General features: G+C 42.0%; 1 protein-coding gene across 1 annotated transcript in view; it reads left to right on the top strand.

Moving 5' to 3' along the window:
- The window catches only part of fgd5b (FYVE, RhoGEF and PH domain containing 5b), a 66,875-nt gene that overhangs the window by 9,774 nt on the left and 36,130 nt on the right, over positions 1 to 20,971 (top strand). The window contains 6 exon segments of the mRNA XM_045691651.1: positions 460 to 3,214; positions 13,329 to 13,482; positions 13,568 to 13,626; positions 13,806 to 13,836; positions 18,443 to 18,594; positions 19,436 to 19,592. Of these exon segments, the coding sequence (XP_045547607.1) occupies positions 460 to 3,214; positions 13,329 to 13,482; positions 13,568 to 13,626; positions 13,806 to 13,836; positions 18,443 to 18,594; positions 19,436 to 19,592 (3,308 nt within the window).

The raw sequence follows: 20,971 nt of genomic DNA, 5'->3' as shown, positions 1-20,971 counted from the left end.
CTGTATGGTGTAGCTGTCAACATTTTTGTTCTCAGATGAAACTGGTATATTTTTCTATTTATGCCGGTTCCTTTCAGCCAATTTGTATCTGTATTATATGGCAGGCAGACAAGTTCCTTACCCTCTCCCTTTTTCACTTGCCTTATCCATTTTTGTGGTATTGCTGCAATCAATTGGTTGTAAGTTTGGATTGAACAGATATTTCCATATATTTTCGATAACTGCATATGTGACATAACTATTCGTTATATCATGAATAAATATTATACAATTTTTAAACATTTTTCCATGAAGAATGTTTTTTTATTAATCAATATATTTGAGTTTAACCATAACACTTGTTTTTTGTGCTGACCGCTAACCTCATGATTTCCCCCTCTGTACGTTTTGAATAATCCGTTATCTCTTTTGGATATATCTAGTAGTAGCTCATGATGATGTCTTTTGTTTTGTTTTCAGATTTTAAGAAGCCTCCTCTTGCTCCTAAACCAAAACTTGTGAGTCACCTCACCTTCAAGCTGCCTTCCCCCCTCATGTCCCGGCCCTGCTCCTTAGCTAGGGGCCCCAAACCTCCCATCGCCCCCAAACCAACAGTACCACATGACCCTGAGGAGCGCGACTCCTCCCTGCTCTGCAACAATGCCCAGGAGGGGTACACCAACGGGGACCTAATTTCCTCAGACGAGGACCTGGACCAGGAGAACGAGCCAGAGGACTGTCTGAGTGGAGGGAAGGGGCTAGAGGAGGAGGAGCCAGTGGAACCTCAGTATGACTCATACTCTCTCAGTTCAGGGGCCAACGATCCTGAGAATGGTTATGAAGAGCAGAGGGAACAGGAGGAGGAGGAAGACTGGAGGTTAACTGACAGCATTCAAACAGAGGAGGTGGATTCTCTGGACACACTTGGGGTCAGTGATGCTGGATTCACAATTTACTCAGTGGACTCGGTGGAGATAATCGACACAGACATCGCTGATGAGATTGACGCAGAGGGCTGCTACGCGGGCGAGGCGCTGGCCGACACAGATGGTGTCTCTATCACCAGCATTGAGGAGGAGGAGGCAGCATGCTACCTCTGTGAAACTTGGCCTGGGAAAGAAAAGAAGGAGAATGAGGAGGAAGAGCACCAAATAGAGGAAGAAGAAGCAGAAGAAGAAGCAGCTGATACCACAGCAGATGCAGTAACAGAATCTCTCTCTGAGGAACCCATAGATCTCCTCGTCAAAGACAACATTGAGGAAGACCTTTTTACCCAAGAGCCTTCATCCTTCAAGGAGGAGGATGAGGGGGAAGTAGAGGAATCCTCATCTTACCCTGGTAGTCCTACCAATGTCCTACAGGAGGACTTAGGATATGATGTCATTGGTCCCTCAGAGGAGAGAGCAGAAAGGTATCAACCATATTCCATAATTGATGAAGAGCCCATGACTATTCAGTACAGTATGGAAGAGGGTGAGCGCCAACACAGCAAACATAAAGCGAAACAACTTTTCAACACAGAGGAGGAAGCAGTTGACCCTAGCCTCGAACCCTACTACATCTCAACTGAGGACATTGTGGATCCAGAGCAGAGCCCTGCAGAGGGCATAAGTGATGGATCAGCAGAGAGTGAGATCACACCGGAAGAATCTTCACTGGTCACAACAGAGACCACGGAGCCCAGTGAGTACGCAGCCATAGGTGATGATGACTCGCTGTGTGAGGACATGGGGCATATTGAGTGTGTCTCTTCTGAGGACTACGTCGAGATAGGAGATGACAATGATGACGATGATGACGACAGGGAGAACATGACAGGTTCATGTCAGAGAAGGATGCCTGTAGTCCAGAGGGTGGAGGCTTTCTTGAACCAGAGTAACAACCAGCCCCGCTTCAGGTTGGTGTCCATCTCAGTGCCAGGGGACACAGACACCTCCCAGGCCTCATCGTTCTCTGACAGCAAGCTACTCTCCCCAGATGACTCTGATGTGTTCAGGGATGAGGAGGACCTAGAGGGCCACATCATTCCCTACCTGGATGAGACCACCGACACAGAAGGTAACCTTAGTGATGAGCATGTCTACGAAGAGGCAGGCCTGGACTCAGAGGGGGAGAATTTCCTGCCTTTTGACAGAAAGTCCATTGTGACCAGGTCCCGGTCGTTGTCAGGGAAAGTGTCTGGTTACGTGCCTGATACGGTTCCTGAGGAGGCGGGCTCCGAGTTCCACCTTCAGAACTACTGCGAGGTGGAATTGGACCGGAGCGGACCCGCGCTGAGCAGCAGTCCCATGTTAAACTCAACCCGGGCCAAGAGCTCATCCAAACAACATCGCTTTCTCCTGTACCCCCGCTCCTTCTCCATGGAGGGACGGGACCTGCCCCTGTGTGTGTACAGGGAGGGCCAGGGTTCCCCGGGGGAGAGGAGGGAGGACAGCCTCTCCCTGCCCTGTGTCATGGGTTCTTCTGGAAGCTTCTCCCAGCAAAGTCCCCTGCCCTCCAGCGGCCTGTCCACCCCTACTTCGATGGTGGACATCCCTCCTCCCTTTGAGCTAGCATACATCACCAAGAAGCCCATCACCAAGAGCTCTCCATCCCTGTTCATCGAGGGGGACTCCCCAGACAGGCAGAAGAAGAAGAAGTCCTCCTTCAAGCGCTTCCTGATGCTGAAGTTCAGGAGGAAGACGGAGAGCAAGCTGCTGGTGGACGTCAATGTGTCCTCCTCCAGGTCCTCCCCTGAGTCCAGCCACCACGGCCCCGCCAGGGTCCTTGATTTAGACAGGCGCAGCACAGGCAGCTCCCCGCAACTCAAGTCCCGGATGGTCAGTAAGCCCCAGCGCTCTCCGGACTCCCCCTCCACCTTCCTGTTCTATAAGGATGGGAAGAGAAAAGGGGGTTCCGTGGCCTTCCTCAACCGCAGTGTGGCCCGGGTGGAGTCCTTTGAGGACCGCTCCCGCGCCCCCTACACCCCCCTCCCCCTGACCAAGCCCCGCTCCATCTCCTTTCCCAACACTGACATGTCAGACTACGAGAATATCCCTGCCCAGACCCTCAGCTCCGACTATGAGAACATCCAGATCCCTTCCCGGAGGCCTGTACGACCGGGGACCTTTGCAGAGTTCTTTGACCATACGAGTCGGGTGCTGTCCTCTGCCAATGACACTGATGGTTACGTGGATATGAGTAGCTTCCCTGGGTTTGAGAGAAAAGCTCAGTCACCTGAGCAAGAGCCTGAAAGGTATGGGTAAATTTGAGTTGAACTTAACTTTTACATCTGCCTTAGATCTCAAGGTGTATAGTTTGCACTGGTAACACACTTGTAACATTCATGTGTGTATGCGTGCGTGTACTTTTTTTAATATGTGGTGTGTTATGTGTGTACTGTATGAGAGTGAACCACTGAAGTAGATAGATGCTCCCGGTTGTGATATTAGTGATCCCTGCCACCTCTTATACAGAGCACTAGCCTTTTTGATTACTTTGTCCCCGTTGTGTGTGTTTACTACTCCCTAGGGATAAGGGATTTATAACTGTTTCTAAGGGAGGGTCCCTTACTGCCATGACAACACAGTGGTCAGTCACACACACACACACACACACACACACACACACACACACACACACACACACACACACACACACACACACACACACACACACACTCAACACTATCCCTATAATCATCATTAAGCATTATAGTCATCATATAGCACATGACATAAAGGAGACCGTGGGGCCGCTGGACTGGTGGAGACTGCTTGGAAGTTGTACTTAGATGTTCAGTCACATACAGTATGAGTTAGTTCATCATTGAGGAATGCATATATCAATTAATTTTGGCAGATCATAGTTTTTCTGCTTTGGATGGCTACCTAAGGTATTATACAGACCTCCCCGGATGATTCATTTTCAGAACATTTTGGACTCTTCCTTCCAGTCAGCCAATCAGAAAGAAGATTGGGAGATGCAATCTCAGTGTTCCGTTAGCTCTATGATGTGTTTCCCTCAGCAATGCAGTATAGTAGCCATGTTTACTATTCTGGAGGTGTATGGGAGTTAAACACAAGGGTGTTTTGATACACAGGACTCTGGGAATCCTCTGAATTGGTGATGCTGTTGCATCACAAGCATCCAAAAGATGTTCAGTTCACATTAACTCAGGGGTGTCAAACATACGATCCAGTCCTCAAGGAGGTCCAATCCGGCCTGCAGGTGGTTTGAGTAAAAATCTCAATATACTTTAAAATGACTAAAACCAAATGGAAACTGTGTAGAAATGATAATGGACCTATATTCATACAGTTTCTTGACTGTGTCCAGCTCGCTAATAATTACCCAAATGAAAGCTAGACAGTCAGGGAGCATAGAAAATTCAAAAAATGACGGATAGAGGACTATTTTTGCAAATTTGTACGGCAAGGAAATATTTAAAAAATCAGTGCGGCCCTCTGGACCTCGTTGAAAACCGAATGCGGCCCCTAGTGCAAAATTTGTTTGACACCCCAGCATTAAGGTGACATATTGGTGCACTGCACATTTTAGATTACAATTTTAACACCCTCATTATTCAATTGAACACTTTCTTAGTGTGTATAATATGACCCACCAAAATAGTGTTAAACTAACACTTTTCAGTGTTGATAAACTAACACCCCAAGAGTGTTGAGTCCCTAACACCATGGGAGTTGCAAATTCCGACTTAAATTAACACTTTTTTAGAGCTGATGCTGTTCATAGTGTTAGGGAATTAACACCTGTGGTCTTACAGTAACTCGTTTTGGGGTGTTGTTTTAACACTGTAGGACAGGGATCATCAACTAGATTCAGCCACAGGCCGATTTTTTTCTTGAGTGGATGGTTGGGGGGCCGGACCTTAATGACAAATAATTTGTAGACTGCAAATTGACCACAAGAAGCCGAATATAATGTTTGACTAAAACATTTCAAACCTTGCTTACCTCGAGTCCCTTTATTATGCGTGGGAATACTTTGGAACAGATTTCTTATATTAAAATTACTTGGAGCTGATTTCCTGGTGTTTTTAAAGTTTTTTTTTAATGTCCTTTGGAAAGTATTCAGGCCCCTTGACTTTTCAACATTTTGTTACATTACAGCCTTATTCTAAAATGGATAAAGTTTTTTTTCCCTTTTTCCCTTTTTTTCCCTTCAGCAGTCTACACACAATTCCCCATAATAACAAAGCGAAAACAATAACTTTTTTATTTTGGCAAATATATTAAATATAAAAAACAGGAATACCTTATTTACATAAGTATTCAGACCCTTTGCTATGAGACTCAAAATTGAGCTCAGGTGCACCCTGTTTCCATTGATCATCATTGAGATGTTTCAACAACTTGATTGGAGTCCACCTGTGGTAAATTCAATTGATTGGACATGATTTGGAAAGGCACACACCTGTCTATATAAGGTCCCACAGTTGACAGGTCATGTCAGAGCAAAAACAAAGCCATGAGGTCGAAGGAATTGTCCGTAGAACTCAGAGACAGGATTATGTCGAGGCACAGATCTGTGGAAGGGCACCAAAACATTTCTGCAGCATTGAAGGTCCCCAACAACACAGTGGCCTCCATCATTCTTAAATGGAAGAAGTTTGGAACCACCAAGACTCTTCCTACAGCTGGTCGCCCAGCCAAACTGAGCAATCGGGGGAGAAGGACCTTGGTCAGAGAGGTGACCATGAACCTGATGGTCACTCTGACAGAGCTCCTCTGTGGAGATGGGAGAAACTTCCAGAAGGACAACCATCTCTGCAGCACTCCATGATAGACTGGCCAGACGGAAGCCACTCCTCAGTAAAAGGCACATGACAGCCAGCTTGGAGTTTGCCAAAAGGCACCTTAAGACTCTCAGACCATGAAAAACAATATTCTCTGGTCTGATGAAACCAAGATTGAACTCTTTGGACTGAATGCCAAGCATCACATCTGGAGGAACCCTGGCACAATCCCTACGGTGAAACATGGTGGTGGCAGCATCATGCTGTGGGGATGTTTTTCAGTGGCAGGGACTGGGAGACTAGTCAGGATCGAGGCAAAGAAGAACAGAGCAAAGTACAGAGTGATCCTTGATGAAAACCTGCTCCAGAGCGCTTAGGACCTCAGACCGGGATGAAGGTTCACCTTCTAACAAGAGAACGACCCTAAGCACACAGCCAAGACAATGCAGGAGTGGCTTTGGAGCAAGTCTCTGAATGTCCTTGAGTGGCCCAGCAAGAGCCCGGACTTGAACCCGATCGAACAGCTCTGGAGAAACCTGAAAATAGCTGTGCAGCAATGCTCCCCATCCAACCTGACAGAGCTTGAGAGGATCTGCAGAGAAGAATGGGAGAAACTCCCCAAATACGGGTGTGCCAAGCTTGTAGCGTCATACCCAAGAAGACTTGATGCTGTAATCGCTGCCAAATGTGCTTCAACAAAGTACTGAGTAAAGGGTGTGAATACGTAAATGTGTAAATTATGTAAATGTGATATTTCCATTTTTTATTGTAATACATTTCTATAAAATGTATAATTTATAAAATCCTGTTTTTGCTTTGTCATTATGGGGTATTGGGTGTAGATTGATGAACAATTTCATACATTTTAGAATAAGGCTCTAACGTAACAAAATGTGGAAAAAGTCAAGGGGTCTGAATACTTTCCGAAGTGTGTGTGTGTGTGTGTGTGTGTGTGTGTGTGTGTGTGTGTGTGTGTGTGTGTGTGTGTGTGTGTGTGTGTGTGTGTGTGTGTGTGTGTGTGTGTGTGAAAGCATTATTTTCATATTTATTTCCAAGGGTGCCTTTTGAGTGAATTTTAGAAGTAACAGTACCACCCATGACTGTGTTTGCTAGTGACAGAGACATGATTGTTAAAATACTTTGACAGCCTTATTTTTACCTTAACACAGTGGTCTGAAACTCCTGGTTTGCAAGCCATATTATGAAGGCTTGCAAATTGTATCATTTCTATTGGAATCCAGCCAGTATTAGAATATCCAACAATTGAAACTTTTAACCTCTATGGGCTAGGTGGGACGCTTGCGTCCCACCTACTCAACAGCCAGTGTAATCCCGTGGCGCGATTTTCAAATTCCTCAAAAATGCAAAAACTTCAACTTTTCAAACATATGACTATTTTACACCATTTTAAAGACAAGACTCTCGTTAATCTAACCACACTGTCCGATTTCAAAAAGGCTTTACAACGAAAGCAAAACATTAGATTATGTCAGCAGAGTACCCAGCCAGAAATAATCAGACATTATGTTATACAATACATGCATGTTTTGTTCAATCAAGTTCATATTTATATAAAAACCAGCTTTTTACATTAGCATGTGACTAGCATGTGACTAGCATTCCCACCGAACACTGCCGGTGAATTTACTAAATTACTCACGATAAATGTTCACAAAAAGCATAAATTATTTTAAGAATTATAGATACAGAACTCCTCTATGCACTCGATATGTCCGATTTTAAAATAGCTTTTCGGTGATAGCACATTTTGCAATATTCTCAGTAGATAGCCCGGCATCACAGGGCTAGCTATTTAGACACCCAGCAAGTTTTTGCCCTGACCAAAGTCAGATTTACTATAAGAAAAATGTTATTACCTTTGCTGTCTTCGTCAGAATGCACTCCCAGGACTTCTACTTCAATAACAAATGTTGGTTTGGTTCAAAATAATCCATAGTTATATCCAAACAGCGGCGTTTTGTTCGTGCGTTCAAGACACTATCTGAAAGGGTAAATAAGGGTGACGAGCATGGCGCAATTCGTGACAAAAAATGTCTAAATATTCCATTACCGTACTTCGAAGCATGTCAACCGCTGTTTAAAATCAATTTTTATGCAATTTTTCTCATAAAAAAGCGATAATATTCCAACCGGGAATCTGCGTTTAGGTAAACAGACGAAAGAAAATAAAGCATGGGGTCGACTCGGGCACGCGCCTAAGCCCATAGTACTCTGATCGGCCACTTGCCAAAAGCGATAATGTGTTTCAGCCAGAGCCTGCCTCGATATCATTCAGCTTTTTCCCGGGCTCTGAGAGCCTATGGGAGCCGTAGGAAGTGTCACGTTATTGCAAAGATCCTCAGTCTTCAATAAAAAGAGCCAAGATGAAACACAACTTGTCAGACAGGCCACTTCCTGCATGGAATCTTCTCAGGTTTTGGCCTGCCATATGAGTTATGTTATACTCACAGACACCATTCAAACAGTTTTAGAAACTTTAGGGTGTTTTCTATCCAAAGCCAATAATTATATGCATATTCTAGTTACTGGGCAGGAGTAGTAACCAGATTAAATCGGGTACGTTTTTTATCCGGCCGTGTCAATACTGCCTCCTAGCCCTAACAGGTTAATCACTGCAGTTAGAATGACTGCCAAGGTAGGGAAGAATGATAAATGAGACTACTTAAACCGTCTAAACTGGTACAACCATCTCAATAACGGGAAAATGTTATTTATCTTTGTGTAGTATAAGATCAATTACGCAATTAACGTGCATGCAGAAACATAGATGTTAAAACAAGCTATTTCTAAAAAGCAACCTGCAACAAATCATGCTGGGAAATATGATACTATAGCCCCTCCCATGTCTTTTTCACTCTGAGAGGTAGCGGAAATGAACTCAACACAGTCGAGTAACACCTGGTTAACACTTCATTTATTCACCGCAGATGGCGTCAATTTCAATCCCACTGATGTTAACCCCACTAGAATCAACACTCAGATATAACACTCACAAGACTTGTTACCTCAACACAGAGATTATAATACCTACACATTTGTTGTGTGCTTTTAAGGAATTTCTAATGAAATTGTTTGCAAATAAAGGGTCAGAGATCCACTGCCTGTACCAAACACATAGGGTCTTACTGTTTTCTACTCTCACATTTGAATTGATATGGTTTTAGACTGCACATATTGACTGTCTTTACTTTCCATAGCAGGCTTTTGGCTATTAATCAGTTTGTCATGGTCAGGAGAATTACACTGTAAGTTGTAGCTGAAGGTTGGTGAGCAGTGGTCAGGGGATCTGCCTGTAGGTGTTGGCTAAAGACAATACAGACTCAAACTTGAATTGATGTTCGACAACTCGCGACGCATTTGGCAAGGACTACAGACTATCTGGACACCACCCTGGGTCTGGGCACCACCCTCTACAACTGGATCCCGGACTTCTTGACGGGCAGTCCACAGGCTGTGAAGATTGGCATCCACACCTCCTTCACACTGATTCTTAACACATGGGGCGTGACTTTGCATGACACCAACTCCGTCACCAACTTTGCTGACAACACCACTGTTGTAGGCCTGATAATCAACAACAATGAGTCAGCTTGTAGGGTGGAGGGAAGTTAACTGGCATTGTGGTGCCAGGACAACAACCTCTCCCTCAACGTCAGCAAAACTAAAGAGTTGATGGTTCATTTCAGAAAGCAGAGGAGGGAACATGCCCCAATCCACATCAACAGGACTGCAGTAGAGAGAGTGTAGCAGTTTTACGTTTCTCGGCATCCAGCCCTATCGTTTCGTTCTGAACAGAACCATCATTTTTTCCGTTGCATTCACTGTTCCAACCAGCAAAATAATGTTCTACACAGGTTCGAATTTTGGCAATTTTTGTGGGACTAGAAAAAAATGCCTGGAACGTGAAAGTACGTTATTAATCAGTTCCCATGCGTTAAAAAGAATTGTTCTGTTCCGAAACAGTATATAATATTTACATTTTCGGTTCGGGTTCTGTTCCTCAAATAATTTGTTATTTTATAGTTTTCTGTTCTGTTCCCCGAGGACTTGACATGGACCAACAACACCACTACTCTTGTCAAGAGGGTGCAACAGCATCTCTACTTCCTAAGGTGGCTGAATAATTATTCTCCAAATACTACTGCTGCACCATTGAGAGCGTCCTCCTGACCAGTTGCATCACGGCCTGGTACGGGAATTGCTCCGTCCACGACAGCAAGGGCCTCTAGCGGGTGGTGAAGACAGCCCAGTACATCACTGGACCGTGCTCTCACCCATCCAGGACATCTACTCCAAACGGTGCCTGAGGAAGTCCCGCAGCATCGTCAAGTACACCACACACCCCAGCCAAGAGCTGTTCACTCCCTTACCGTCGGGCAGATGATATCAGAGCATGAGGTCTGATACCAACAGGCTCAGAGACAGTTTCTATCTACAAACCATCGGACTGCTGAACACTTGAACTGGACTGACCACACATGTGCTCACTCACTCACTCACTCACTCACTCACTCACTCACTCACTCACTCACTCACTCACTCACTCACTCACTCACTCACTCACTCACTCACTCACTCACTCACTCACTCACTCACTCACTCACTCACTCACTCACTCACTCACTCACTCACTCACTCACACACACACACACACACACACACACACACACACACACATACACATTCATGCTACATACACATCACAACTGCTGCTACCAGAATCTTATTATGATTTCTAAATACTGCACAATTGAAACACTTGCCCCCCCAATTTCCCCTTCCCCAAAACATATATTATACGTATGCTAAAATGTTTATTATATTCTACTGAGCCGTTTACTGTATGTTCTTATTCTTATGTTTTCTTATTTCTTATTGTTGTTGAATTTATCGAGAAGGAACCAGCAAGTAAGCATTTCTTTGGACGGTGAATACCATGTGTATCCCGTACATACGACAAATAAAACTTGAACTTGAAACTTGAGGTTGGTCAACAGTGGTCAGGGGCTCTGCATGTAGGTGTTGGCTAGAGGTTGGTCAGCAGTGGTCAGGAGCCCTGCCCATAGGCTAGGTGTTGGCTACAGGAAGGCCTGGGTGTGGGGCCTGTGAGGTCATTGTCAGGTCATCCCTGGGGAGGAAGTGTCCTGCCTTTGAGCGTCCACTTCCCTGTTTACGGGAAATGCCGGAGAAGGGGTGGAGGACTTTAAAGGGCTTACAGTACATACAGGTCTTGACTTGTTTGTGGTGATGAATGCAGAAACAGTCAAGCATCGGGTTACACCTCTTGTGATAGCATTAGCAGCACAGCACTGAACATACTGAGGCACAATTATTTGTTACCCCGGTCTTCTTCACAGGTATCTTTACTAATTTCGCCACTAGAATAATTACTATCCGAGAAACCAAGTCCTTCAGAATATTTGAGGTCACTGACCAGTGGATACTCACCCTTCCACTATCAGCAGGACAAACAAATAATCTTCAAAGAGCCTGGGGAAGCGGGGAAGTATCATTTGTTATCCCCTTTTGTAATTTGCCATTGTAGATTTGTTCTTTGGCTGTAGTAAAGCATTATAGCACAGAGGCTGCAGAGACCGGATGCTATTGCCATGGTTAAGGGACAAAGTTGTAACATGCAGAGATTAAGATGCGTTTTTGGTTGGAAATTATTTGGAAGCTGAAACCTGGGAACTAACTCAATCGGTTCCTTTGTTCCGATTTAGTCGAGGACACTACTATTAACTGCATCCCATCCCATTGATGCTGGGCCATGGCCTGGGTATGGCTGTGTCGCTGGAGGCACTCTAGGTTTATTGGTGGTCTTTCCCCACACTAAAAAGACCTCTCACCTCTTCTCATAATTTCACGTTGTCGCTCTCCATATGTCTGATGTTCCTCCATATAACCTGCTATTATTACAGCAGTATTGAGGCATATAAAGTCAACTCAGTTGAGTGCTATTCTTCTGCATCATATATCTCACAGATAAAGGTTTATGGAGGGAGGAGAGTGGCACTGCTCTCACTAAGAGCCAAATTATGCAGAGAAAACGGAAATATTGATACAACTTTATAGACTTTGTATACACTGAGTGTACAAAACATTAGGAACACCTTCCTGATATTTAGTTGCACCCGCTTTGGCCCTCAGAACAGCCTCAATTCATCAATATATGGACGCTAAAAGGTGTCGAAAGCGTTCTACAGGGATGCTGGCCATGTTGACTCCAATGCTTCCCACATTTGTGTCACTTTGGCTAGATGTCCTTTGAACCCAGCAGCGTTATAGTTCTTGACACACTCAAACCGGTGTGCCTGTCACCTACTACCATACCCTGTTTCAAAGGCACTTGAATATTTTGTCTTGCCCATTCACCCTCTGAATGGCACACATACACAATCCATGTCTCAATTGTCTCAAGGCTTAAAAATCCTTGTTTAACCTGTCTGATCCCTTCATCTACACTGAAGTGGATTTAACAAGAAACATCAATAAGGGATCATAGCTTTCACCTGGATTCAGCTGGTCAGTCTATGTCATGGAAATAGCAGGGAGTCCTTATGTTTTGTACACTCAGTGTAAATGTACTGTAAATGCTGTATAAAGATAATACTTCATGTTGTGGTCTGTAGATAAAGACATTCATGATGGAAATGCCATACTGTACATTGGAATGGGCAGATAGAATCTTGAAAAATGTCTCGAACAATGTCATTGTTCTCTTCCTGAACAAATGGTTTTTAATTTGTTTCCCTGAGAGACTGAGTTGTATTAGCCATTCATCATGGCAGAAGGCCTGACACCGTGACCTATGAGAGATCACTCTGGGGTTGATTAATCCTCCTTTCCATTGATCAGACATGTTCCTCCTCATTTCCTATAAAGAAGCGTTACCAGCCCTCTCTGTGTTGGTTTGGAAATGGACCCTAGCTGAAGACAAGCTGTCTCACTCTGTCTCCCACCTTCATATTCATCTCAAGGATGGTTTTTATGTTTTGTTATTTTTTTTATCTTGCTAATGATCAGAGTTTGGGATTTTATGAATTTGTTCCACTGCCCATCAGATGAGTTACAGCTTCATAATGCCTCCCTGTAAATGTCCTTTGGTTTAGTAATATCTTTGATGGGTTTATTGTCTCTCCTCTCTCTCCTCTCCTTCCTTCCTTCACTGGCTCACCCTCATCATCTGCCAGATTTCAGAAAACTGCACTGACAAAACTGTCACGGTATGGTGTGTGTGTGTTTGTTAACATACATATGTTGATGTTTGAATGTGTATTTGTGGACATGTATGTGTGAACTACAGTAGGATCTTAATTTGAGCCAGATTGCTACAGCAGGAAAATAATCCTGCAGCAACAGGAAATGTGGATTATTATGTGTATTATAACTGATGATACATTTTTCGTAAGAGAAAATCAAGTCTGAATTTTGTAAGTGGAAATTACAAACTTCAGAAGCCTTTTTTAACCTCAAATACATTACATGTTTTACATTTCCTGCATAGCAGGAAAGTTCACCTGCAACAGGGTGATCAAATTAAGATCCTACATCTCTATACTGATGCTCTTATCTGGTCCTGTCCTCTCAGTGCCTATACAGAAGCCTACACCGTGTGCGCCATAGCTGTTGGTTCACCTGGCGGGTCAGGGGTTGAGGCGGGGGGCGGGACAGCGGAGGAGGAGGACCAAGAACAAACCTCTGAGGAGGAGGAGGGAGGAGCAGATAACACATATGACAGACGGGTAAGTTTTCAAAACCAAGATATTGTTATTGTATTATATTTGCTATTCCATAGATATTTGTTACTGATAATGTTGTTCTTTACAGACCGACGGTCGATCCAGAGCCTTCTACATTGCCAAAGAGCTGGTGGACACTGAGAGATTGTGAGTGACCTGAGTATCACATATAACACTACTTATCAGCATCATTGTAACTCTTTAACTCTATAACATTGTTGTGTACTTTTCACCTTGTTGTTTCACCTTAATACCCTGTAAATTAATGCATTTTTACATTCATCTGCACATGTAAACCTGACAGTGCCTCAATTCTTTCTCTGCAGACATGTGAAAGCCCTCAAGCTTCTCCAAGAGGTAGGTATCAAGAAGTCTCTGAACCAGACATGTATTTCTAGATGGATTGGATTTCCTCTCACCTACATGGAGCAAACTCTGCTCTAGGAAAGCTCTCTGTCATTGGGCGTTTAGTGCCCCTATGATACAGAAGATGGATCGGAGAGGCAGACAACAAGATTTATACAAATCCCCTCTGTTGCAATCCCAATGCTAGGCTATAAGCAAGGGGAAATAATGTCTAGATGCTTTTTACAGTGGAGATCAAGTTTATGAATTGCCTGGCTGGGCTGATGGGACAGTGGATGTGCAGTGATTTCTCAGATAGAACAGTAAACAGGCATTTCGCCATCATAGACATGGGTTGTTGTGTATAGATAACAGTTGGAAACTTGGCTTGGGAGAGAGGGAAGGAAGGATGTATCTATAATACAATGTAATTGTATTTATTTTTGTGCCTTGCAAACCTGCTGTAAAATGAATAAGAGTTCTGGACAAATTAGGAGAGGATGTCGAATCATTATTATTCCTTGTTTGCCATTATATCCAATGGTGGTTATTGGTGAGAGTGGAGATGGGCTCTATCCGAGGGCCAAGGTGGCTAGGAGGGCATCAGACACTTCCCTGAAGTATGTGTGGTGCCTTCACTCATCTCACTTTTGTCTCTCTGTGAACCACTTTCCCCACGTAGAGCCCCACCAACCACTATACTTTAGTTTAATTTTGAAGGTATTACAAACTGATGTTGTGACTTTACTTTCATTAATCTGATGACTTTTATTTATCGAATCAACTAACTATGTTTAATTGTTACCCGATTAAATTAATAATGTAACAATTAACTCATTAGGAATTTGGGGCACCATGAGAGCAGTTGTTAAAAGAGTTACCATCTCCCGAATTAAACTCTAAATGTCTTTACCTATCACATCCATAAAACAGTCAATGTATTAATGATAACCTCTTATCATATCGTCATTCTGAACAGTCATATCCTTCTTGGATCTGCAAAAACCCCAGGCTCACATATGATTCAATCCTACACAAATTGGTTTAATTATTTATTTTATAGCTAAATAAATAATAACACAGAATAAACATACACACTCAATACATGAGAAAAGGTCCCTAGTGGACTGACACAATATGGTAGCTTTTTACAAAACAACATGGAGAGGGAGAGAGAGAGAGAGAAAAAGAAAGCGAGACACATCGTTTATACATTTTAGAAACTATTCCCACAGTAATCATGTACTTTGCACAAGAACCGCCACCCCTTTAGAATTAGAAATCATGAATGTATTTACGCGTGTATGCCTTCGCTCGCCATTTATCACTGTCGGAACCAGCCCTCCTTAGCAAGGTTGTTGGCCTTTCAGCGCACGCTTGTATAGCTCTGATTGTCCGAATGTGGTCTCCCCTTTCCCGTCTTCTACTGTTGTTCACTCTGAAAGATGCTCCGTGGAAGATAGGGTAGCCAGCCGTGTCGACGGTTCCCATTGGTGATGAAAGTAGTAGGATGCGGGGATTTGAGAAGAGTAGTAGGATGGTCCCACTTAAATTTGCTTTTATAGATATTTGAGTTAGAACAGCTAGTCAGCCGTACCAGTGATTGTCTGGAAGGTGAGCTTCTCGCCTCTTCCGCGTGTTGATATTCAAGGTTCAAACCACTCTGGACGTGAGCTGCAGCTCTACACACGTCTCTGGTCTGGGAGGTGAGTTTATTTTCTTCATCTCGTGTTGAGGTTCAAAGTTCCAACCATTTCGAAAGTGTAACTACCACTTCACATTTTCTGGTCTGCTGTTAATTTCTCCACCAATCCTTTTATGCACTGGCCGAAGGGGATGGCTCCATCTGGCTGACACGCTCTCTGACCTCACTCGGGGTGTGGCTACTTACTATTCAAAGATTTTAGGAGACTAATTATCTTATGGTACCTAAAATCACATTCCTATCTTAACAAAAGTATTTCCATAATTCGTCATATTTCCTATACAACGTTAAGTATGGAGACTTCATCTATGTAGTGTATATACTTTTCCAGTTACAGTATTTCCTTTATAACCTTTTTAATAACATCACAAAATAATAACAATTTGACATTAGTTTTCTATAGACCATCTCTGACCATTCCCCACGTTCTGTTGTTAGAAATATTGTTTCGGTGGGGAAAAGTCTGTTAACAAAGCACATTCCTTGGTGGATTTTGGAGAGGGAGATCTCTCTGGATCTCCTCTCCTTTAATTTATGACAGGGTGTGAGCTGTCAAACTGGCCCAGTTCCCTCCTCCCCTCTTCTGTGGATGAGAGAAGGACTGGTTACTGTCATCCATTGCCAAGCTGATCTGACCCATTTGAATCCTCACAGGACAGTCATGACACTGAACACAGTGTTTAAGAAAAAATAATAACTCATGATCTACAGCAATCCTTTAAGTGGACCATAAAAAAATATGAAATGTTTAGGATGCTTAATAAGTGACAATAAACAACAAATATATAAAGATAACTTCATGGAATAATCTTCCCATAAATCTTACAGGTAGAATAAACCTCTTTGGAATGGTATGGTTCCCAAAGCTTTTATATTTATTTTCGGTAATACCAAAGCCAAAGAAGACATTCTTTAAAAACTATACTTGGCCATAACAGACGTTATATGGACAAATATAACTCATAGAATAAATAGGAAAGTTTTACATATCCCTAAATCTGAGGGTGGTTTAAAGCTTCCAGACTTGGAATTGTATCAACTCGCCACCCAATGCTTTTATTTGCAACATATTGTTAAATGCACTAAAGAGGAACAATGGGTGCATATTGAAGATGTGCATGCTCATCCCCAGAATCTTTTCACATGTCTGTTTTCAAAAGATGGAACTAAGAACATGAACAACTTCATAGGTAGCAATTTCCTGCTATTTCCTAAACTATTGGAACCGATACTTAAAAATAACTGATATTGGCACTAGATGGAGGGAGTGTTGGAAAATAACTAACGAAATTACAGTTCATGAAAATGTGTGCTTAATTCAGTATAAACTAATGTACAGAATGTATTATACAAAATAACAAAATTCACAAATTCTACAGCACAACAGCAGAGTCATGTCTTAAGTGTAAAACTAACAGTGACTCAATGATTTATGCCTTTTGGGAGTGCTATAAAGTCAAAAAGTTATGAGCGGAGGTAGAACGTTGGCTGTTTTACGATATAAATGTACTTTTAATCCATCTATCTGCATATTTTAAGACATGGCATATGAGGGTGGGGTGAGATACCCATTGGGTTGGACCATACTTTTCATGTCAATCATTTTGAAAAAATAATTGTTTTAAAACTGGAAATCAAATGACCCTCCATCATTAAGACAGTGGATAAATCAAATACATTATAGCTACATTTTGAAAAAAATGGGCTAGAGAGACAAACAAAATAGTCCAATTTGAAGCCATAAAATATTACAAGCACTGGAGATATTTAAAGAATGAGTAAGGAGAGAAAATGAACGCGTAGGTCTGAGCAAGTGTGGTGTTAATGTTTGTAGAAATCAATGTACATAAATGTTAAGTTGTCTACTGTCTTTGTCCATGTATAGATTTTGTAATTTTTTTTTGTATTGTAAGAAAAATGAAATAGTAAAAAAAAGAACACTGTTTTAACCAATCAGCATCCAGGATTAGACCCACCCGTTGTGATATGGTTGGTACAGTAATAGGTACACAAGCAAAAGCATGTTCAGATCTTGGCAGACATGTTTTTTGTCTGTGGTGAAGTCAAATTGTGTGAATCACTCAGACAAGATAGAATCATTGGGATGGCTTTGAATTATGTAATGGAGGGTTACCTACAGACTGGAGAACAGCACTGTCTGCATTAGCTGTGTGGAAGCGTTTTCAGCAGCAGAGAAGCCTATCCTATTTTGGGGGAGAGTAGGTGGTTCAATGCACATTTCAGAGAGAAGGCAAGGGATTTGGAATGCAACCCTTCTGTGGTCAAAGTTAATCTCGGTTCACTTCTCGCTGCATTACATCACAAGGCCTTGTCTGTCACCTCTTTCCTGAGAAACCAGGCTTGGATTGGTATGGCGCTTTAAAAAGTGGGTCAGCTCTTCCTTTGGGACTGATTCAACATTCCAACGTGGTTAATGGAATGACACAGCAATTTTACACTGTATTATTTCTAAATTAATGGTTGAGAACAATTGTTGTGATCAATGAGACGTAATTGTAAGATGTAATGAAAATTCCATCACAGAATGTGGTAATGTCCCTCTCCCAGTCATTGACAGGGTGCTGTACTATGCTGTACATAGGGAAGATAGGTAAACATACCGTAGAAATTCTACGTAGTTCTCATGGCATATGGAGATAATCTAATGTTCTGTGCTCTGTACATTATATGTTAACTGGCTACTTCATGCAGTCATTTACAGTCAGTCTAAAAATAGACATCATAACACAGACAGAATGCTCACTGAATTGGAAGTTATAATTTTAGTTATGTGAATGGAGGAGTCGTCCAGCCATAGGACTGGAAGCACTTTTCGAATTCATACGATGAGTGCATATCATGTACAGTTTATTAATAACACATATGACGAAATGATCTTTGTCTCTGTGTCAGGACTTCAGGGAGGCGGTGGGGGCTGCAGTAGGGGATGAGGGGGATCCTGTGCTGGAGGAGGAGAGGCTGAGAGAGATCCTCAATGAGCTGCCCGATGTTTACACTCTGCACCGCAGAATCCTCACCGAGTTAGAGAATCGCATCCGACAGTGGTGAGACATTGACTGCACACCATACACACAAATCAAATCAAATTGTATTGGTCACATACACGTGTTCAGCAGATGTTATTGCGGATGTAGCTAAACGCTTTTGCTTTTAGTGCCGACAGTGCAGCAATATCTAACAAGTAATATCTAACAATTTCGCAACAAATACCTAATACACACAAATCTAAGTAAAGTAATGGAATTAAGAGTACATAAATATTTGTCAGAGCGGCATAGACTAAGATACAGTAGATAGTATAGAATACAGTATATACATATGAGATGAGTAATGCAAGATATGTAAATATTATTAAAGTGACTAGTGTTATATTTATTAAAGTAGTATGCTGGCTACTTTAGTCCACCTCCACTACAGGAGCCTCAGCTGACATATACACAACTCAGGGGCTGACAAATCAAATGTTGTATGTCACATGCGTAAACTAACAGTGAAATGCTTACTTATGGGCCTTCGCAACAATGCAGAGACAAAAATATAGAAAAATATTAGCACAAGAAATAAATACACAGTAAGTAACGATAACTTGGCTAACGGGATACCAGTACAGAGTCGATTTGCGTGGGTACATGGTAATTGAGGTAGATATGTAAACTGTACATGTAGGTAGGGGTAAAGTGACTAGGCAACAGGATAGATAATAAACAGTAGCAGCAGCATATGTGATGAGTCAAAAGAGTTATGGCAAAGAGGGTCAATGCAGATAGTCCAGGTAGCTATTTGGTTAACAATTTATTAACAATTTAGTAATGTGTCTGCTGCATACTGAGCCCAGTGTCTAGTGTGCACTCCATCATTTCACTCCCGTTCTTTCTCTTCCTTCAGGGAGGAGAGCCAGAGGATTGCGGATGTCATCCTATCCAGGAAGTCAGAGTTTGTGGTCTTTACGACTTACATCGGTCACTACGACCGTAGCATGAGCCTGCTGGACGAAAGCTGCCGTACCTCGCCCACCTTCTCGGCAATCGTCCGCCAGTATGAGGTCAGATGTCAAAGTCAAGTCAGAACTGTTTATAGCAGATAGATTGGGTTGAATAAGATCATAGGTGACAAGAGTGCGTTTCTCCAAGTCTGGCTGTATGTACAGTGGGGTTTGAAATGATTGACACCCTTGATAAAGATGAGCAATAATTACTGTATAAAATAAATAATTGAAATTCAAGATCATAAGACCAAGACATGCTAACCTCTCAACATCACCAATAACAAGGAAGGGTAGCATGTTTTGACCCTCTAACTTTCTCACTCATCATTATTCACTATTCAACCAGGATTATCCATAATCATGGTAGCATCCACATTAATGTAGAAGTGTTTATAAACATATTATATTCTTATTTACAATAAAAGTGACTCCAAAATGACACAATACATTCATTTTTGAGAAAAAAGTATTACTTGTTAAACGAAATCTCTTTCTCTGAGCAATTGTATTAGTATAAAATAATAAGATACTAAGATAAAATAAGATACTCAACTAGTCTAAAGAAGGCCCGTTTTATTGCTTCTTTAATCAGGACAACAGTTTTCAGCTGTGCTAACATAATTGCAAAAGGGTTTTCTAACGATCAATTAGCCTTTTAAAATGATAAACTTGGATTAGCTAACACAACATGCCATTGGAACACAGGAGTGATGGTTGCTGATAATGGGCCTCTGTACGCCTATGTAGATATTCCATAAAAAAATCTGCTGTTTCCAGCAACAATAGTAATTTCCAACATTAACAATGTCTACGCTGTATTTCTGATAGATTTGCTGTTATTTTAATGGACAAAAAATGTGCTTTTCTTTCAAAAACAAGGACATTTCTAAGTGACCCCAAACTTTTGAACAGTAGTGTAGCTCAGTATTTGAATTATTTATTTTATACAGTCGTTATTGCTTTATCAAGGGTGTCAATCATTTTAGAACCAACTGTATATATGCAGGCCCTGAAGCTACTGTGAATTATTTGGTAGCCAGTGTTAGATGAGTGTGAGAATGTCATGCTACTGTATGCCACTTTAACCACATCCTGTTTCAGAGGACCGTAGGCCAAAATGTTGTCTCAACACTGGATAGAATATCATTATTACTTTTAATCAGGTGTATGTTGATTCAATTATGTAATTTCCTTCTATTATTCTATGCACCCATACCCATGGTACAGCCAGCTATAATGAAAAACAACCCAGTCTTAGACATAGCCTAGTGTTTACATAATTTACTTGTTTCAAAAGAGCACTCAATACAATAAAAGCCATATGTTTAGAGAAAGTTGATGACAGCCACATAACTTGGGTTAAAAAGGACACATATCATTAAGTAATCTACAAGTACAAAACTGAAGATAGATAAAAACATGGAATACAGTATTAT

This window comes from Salmo salar, chromosome ssa12 (genome assembly GCF_905237065.1).
Source record: "Salmo salar chromosome ssa12, Ssal_v3.1, whole genome shotgun sequence".
Classification (NCBI taxonomy): Eukaryota; Metazoa; Chordata; class Actinopteri; order Salmoniformes; family Salmonidae; genus Salmo; species Salmo salar.
Note: the sequence above shows the minus strand (reverse complement) of the source record. Positions and strands in the feature narration are given on the sequence as shown.